General features: G+C 36.4%; 1 protein-coding gene across 2 annotated transcripts in view; it reads left to right on the top strand.

The window, feature by feature from the left end:
- Positions 1 to 3,871, top strand: part of LOC121377419 (polypeptide N-acetylgalactosaminyltransferase 13-like) — a 16,355-nt gene extending 12,484 nt beyond the window's left edge. Inside the window, exons 8-10 of one of the 2 annotated variants that reach the window (XM_041505402.1) lie at positions 1,398 to 1,574; positions 2,894 to 3,022; positions 3,619 to 3,871. In XM_041505402.1, the coding sequence (XP_041361336.1) occupies positions 1,398 to 1,574; positions 2,894 to 3,022; positions 3,619 to 3,774 (462 nt within the window). In that variant the 3' untranslated portion in view covers positions 3,775 to 3,871. The remainder of the gene's footprint in view (positions 1 to 1,397; positions 1,575 to 2,893; positions 3,023 to 3,618) is intronic. The other variant, XM_041505401.1, reaches the window with a different exon arrangement.
- The last annotated feature ends 1,129 nt before the right edge of the window (positions 3,872 to 5,000 follow it).

Here is a 5,000-nt window from a genome sequence, read left to right as displayed (position 1 = left end):
GAGACTTTTTAACGATTGTAATTACATATCAAATATATTTTTCTGCGTAAAATATTAGTGGCTGTATATTAAACGTGTTTCTCATCGTTCTAATATTTTTCCTAGGTTAAATTTCATTTTATTTCCCCGTCGGTGGACCCATTGGGCTATTTCTCGTTCTAGCAAGTGTATCATGACTGGTATATCAAAGGCTCTGGTATATGCTATCCTGTCTGTGGGATGATGCATATAAAAGATCCCTTGCTACTAATAAAAATCTCTATGACTATATGTCGAAATTACCAAATGTCTGACATCCAATAGCCGATGATTAATAAATCAATGTGCTCTAGTGGTTTTGTTAAACAAAACAAACTTTAACTTTCACTTCATTTTTATTTTGTTCAACGACACCACTAGAGCACATTGATTATTAATCAACGGCTATTAGATGTCAAACATTTGGTAATTTCGACATATAGTCATAGAGAGGAAACCCATTAGTAGCAAGGGATCTGTTACCGGTATATGCACCATCCCAGGCAGGATAACACATACCATGGCCTTTGATATACCAGTCGTGGTGCACTGACTGGAACGAGAAATAGCCCATTGGGCCCATCGACGGGAATCCATCCCAGACCGACCGCGCATCAAGCGAGCGCTTTACCAGTGGTCTACGTCCCGCCCCCGGGCGTGATGAAGTAGAACACCCACCCGAGGTGCAATAGGTTGCAAGGTCGACCGCCCTCGATATATTTGGGCTTTTGTTTTTAGTTCCAACCAGTTTTCACAGACTAGTACAACAAAGATCGTGGTATGTGCCGTCTTGTCTATGGGAAAAGTGCATATAAAAGATCTCTGTTTTTGGAAGGCGTAGACCTCTCCCTGTATCTGTCGGTCTGTGTCTCTGTTTCTGTCTGCCTAGTTGTCTGTCTTTCTATCTGCTGTAGTGACAATTAAAGAATATGTATGTACGAGTGTATCTCTCTGTCTGTCTGTCTGTCTTATCCCTCTCTCTGTCTCTGTCTGTCTGTCTGTCTCTCTCTCTGTCTCTCTCTGTCTCTCTCTCTCTCTCTCTCTCTCTCTCTCTCTCTCTCTCTGCTGTACTAATTAAAAATATGTATGGGTCTGTCTCCCTCCTGTGGCAAAGTGCGCATTCATTATTATATTACAATTCTCTCTATCTGTCTCTGTCTGTCTCTGTCTCTGTCTCTCTCTCTCTCTCTCTCTCTCTCTCTCTCTCTCTCTCTCTCTCTCTCTCTCTCTGCTGTATTAATTAAACATATTTATGTATGTATGGGTGTTTCGTTTGTCTGTCTCCCTCCTGTGGCAAAGTGCGCATTCATTATTATATTACATTACATTACATTACATTACATTACATTATATCATATATTTTATTTGTTTAATTGCAGATCTGGATGTGTGGTGGATCACTAGAAATAATACCGTGTTCTATAGTTGGTCACGTGTTCCGGGACCGCTCCCCGTACTCGAGCACTCCGGGTAGCCTGGCTCGCAACAAAATGAGGGTAGCCATGGTGTGGCTGGACGAATACAAACAGCTGTATTTGAAAACACTCACGAGAACTGTTAGTAGCCTGTCTTCAGTGAGGTTAGGGACGGGATGTAACCCAGTGATAAAGCGCTCGCTTGATGCGCGGTCGGTTTGGGATCGATTCCCGTCGATGGGCCCATAGGGCTATTTCTCATTTCAGCCAGTGCACCAAAGGAAGAAATGTTTTATTTAACGACGCACTAAACACATTTTATTTACGGTTATATGTCGTCAGACATATGGTTAAGGACCACACAGATATTGAGAGAGGAAATCCACTGTCGTCACTTCATGAGCTACTCTTTTTAATTAGCAGCAAGGGATCCGTTATATGAACCATCCCACAGACAGGGTATAACATATCACAGCCTCTCTAAGACTATAAAAATTGTCAAATGTTTGACATCATATAGCCGATGATTACTAAATCGATGTGCTCTAGTGATGTCGTTAAGCAAAACAAACTTTAACTTTCATTGAGGTTACATCAGGAGCGGGTCCAAGAAATATTTTACTGGGAGGGGAACTAACCCTTTTTAATAGTAAAAGATCCAGTGTTACTTGCAATAGTTATATGTGATATGACTACAAAATTTAACACCATATTAAAGGGACATTCCTGAGTTTGCTGCATTGTAAGATGTTTCCGACTAATAAAATATTTCTATGATTAAACTTACATGTTAAATATATTTTTTTGTTTAGAATATCAGTGTCTGTATATTCAATGTGTTTCTGGTCATCTTAATATTTGTAAGAAGTCCAATCTGGATTTTATCTTCAAATAATTTCGTACGTACGAAAAAACTATATTTTAGGAAATAAAATGAAATTTAACCTAGTACAAATATTAGAACGATCAGAAACACGTTTTTAATATACAGTCACTAATATTTTATGCACAAAAATATGTAATTACAATCGTTAAAAAGTCTCTATTAGTCGATAACATCTTGAAAATTGCAGCAAACTCAGGAAAGTCCCTTTAAAGGCATATTGTCACAGACCACTGACCTATTTAATGACCTAACAAAGTGTTACCTGAACAAAAATAATTCGATTTGTCCCTAAATGTACTTTATTCAACCATCTTCATAACCACCATAATCCATTTATTAGTGATATTTTTTAAAAATAATTGAATTATGGCAATGGTCCATAATTCAAAAACTAAAATTGCCGAGAGGGTTGGCAAAGGATTTCACTCCATCTTGGTTCGGTTAAGGTGATGCGATAGCTAGATTTGGTTTCCAACAATTAATGTAATATTTATTTATTATCCATTTTTAGAGAAATAAGGTCCTTAAATCCGTGACAGTATGCCTTTAAAACAAATCTTTTACTATTCTACAGCCAGAATATGGCGACATATCGGAGAGACTTGCACTGAGGACACGACTGAAGTGCCTCAGTTTCGACTGGTACATGAAGAATATCTTCACCAACGCCTTCTACCCATCAAAGACCGACAAAGCAGGCCAGGTGATTACAACTTTCTCCGTCCTCCTGTCTGTCCGTTTGTCCGTCCTACATATAATTTCCCGGACTTTTTTTTCACAATGCGGCGGGGTGAAAACCCTCAAGATATTACGCTGAAATTTTGTTTATAACTTTGCTATGCACTGCTACAGATCACGTGCGACTTTCTAGGTGTTTTTCACTGACTTATGGCCCTTGAACTTAAGCGATATGAAAAATTCTTTTCCGGACTTTTAGTTTTTTGCAATGCCTCAAGAGAAGATACTGAGCTGAAGTTTTGTTTATTACCGTATCATGTACTATTACAAATTAAGTTTGACTTTCATGGCGATCTACTAGAAAATTGTTTTATGTCTCTCAGTATTGCTACTAGGGTTTTGTTTTTGAGTATGTTTTGTTTTGTTATTTTATGTGGTTATTTTTAATGTGACTAATATGAGATTTAAAAATAATAATTATATTTAATTATTAAATAGATACCGACTCCCAGATAATAAATACATTATCACACATTGTCGTGTGACATACTTAAATTTTCTGAATTGGAAAAATAAAACGTTTAACAAATTCAATATGTTATTTTTGGGGGTCAATTTCAGCTGTCCAGCCAAGCGGATCCTAGTATGTGCATGGACTCCCTGGGGGACTTCAGTTATCCAAACAAAAAAGTGCAATGGCGTCCGTGTGTAAACTCCACCAATCAGGTAATGTGTATTACCCCCCTCCCCCCCAACAACAACAATGACGTCATTTAGGTTTGAGTTTTTCTACACTTAAACGAACTTGGTCCTTTGATTGAAAACATATTTTGCTGCATATAATGTATGAATACAAAAGGATTGGGCACAAGCTATCCAAATTACGAGACCCTCTCCTAATTACAAACGTCAAATTATACAACAACGTTTGTTTTGTTTAACACCACCACAAGACTCGTCATCAGAGGAAACCCGCTACATTTTGTAATGCAGCAAGGGATCTTTTATATGCACTTTCCCACAGACAGGAAAGCATGTTATCTAGAAGCGGAAATTTAGGATTACTTCAAAATTGATCTATCTATCTATCTATATATCTATATCTATATCTATATCTATATATATATATATATACTTCAAAACTGATCTATCTATCTATCTATCTATCTATATACTGTAAATCATGAAATTAACACATCGACGCAATAATAACTTGACGCATTTTGTTTAGACTCATTCCCAATACAAAAAAATGTGCAGGATTTTACTATAATACTTCTCAATAAAATAAAACTTTTATAATATAAAGATGAAACAAAATACAAAAACAATTTTTCTTAAACGTCTTTTTGTGAATACTTCAAGAATCTTTCTTTCGTTTCAATGTTGCCATTCTATTTTCACTTTCCTGGAATATCATAGCGTTTATATAATACAGTGATGTTCCAAATGTTTTGTTTTTAAAAAGCTCATTTTGCGATGTGAGTATTTTTCAAATTTTCTTACACTTCGGATTACTGTATACATTTAAACTGTTTTGAACATTTGTAAAATTATAATCAACAAATTTTATTACTAAATATATTTCTGTAAAAATGAAACAGTAGAAAATTACATAACCGTAACCAACAATCCGTGCGTATTTCTTCAAACCATTTGGCTCGACTCTATACATAGCATTTAAATTTAGACTGGTCGCAAGTTGTCACTGTTGCTATTGCTGTGCTGCGCATCAAGTGTATAAAATCAGTCTAAAACATTTGTTAGAATAATACGTCTGCGTTCGCGTGAAATATTGTGCCCTGTAATAGCGAACGTTTACCTTTTATTCCTACTGGTGGATTAATTAGAAGCAATCACCACACAAAAGTGCTAGGCATACCCTTAACAATAAGGTGTAGTTATACTAATTACACTACTTTAAGTAATTAGGGCTTCTTGGTCGACCCACCATGCGATTAGCTTCAGATTATGTAGTAGCTGTGAAAACAACTATTGACTTC

This window comes from Gigantopelta aegis, chromosome 7, assembly GCF_016097555.1.
Source record: "Gigantopelta aegis isolate Gae_Host chromosome 7, Gae_host_genome, whole genome shotgun sequence".
NCBI classification, from domain to species: domain Eukaryota; kingdom Metazoa; phylum Mollusca; class Gastropoda; order Neomphalida; family Peltospiridae; genus Gigantopelta; species Gigantopelta aegis.
This window is presented reverse-complemented; position numbering and strand designations above follow the sequence as displayed.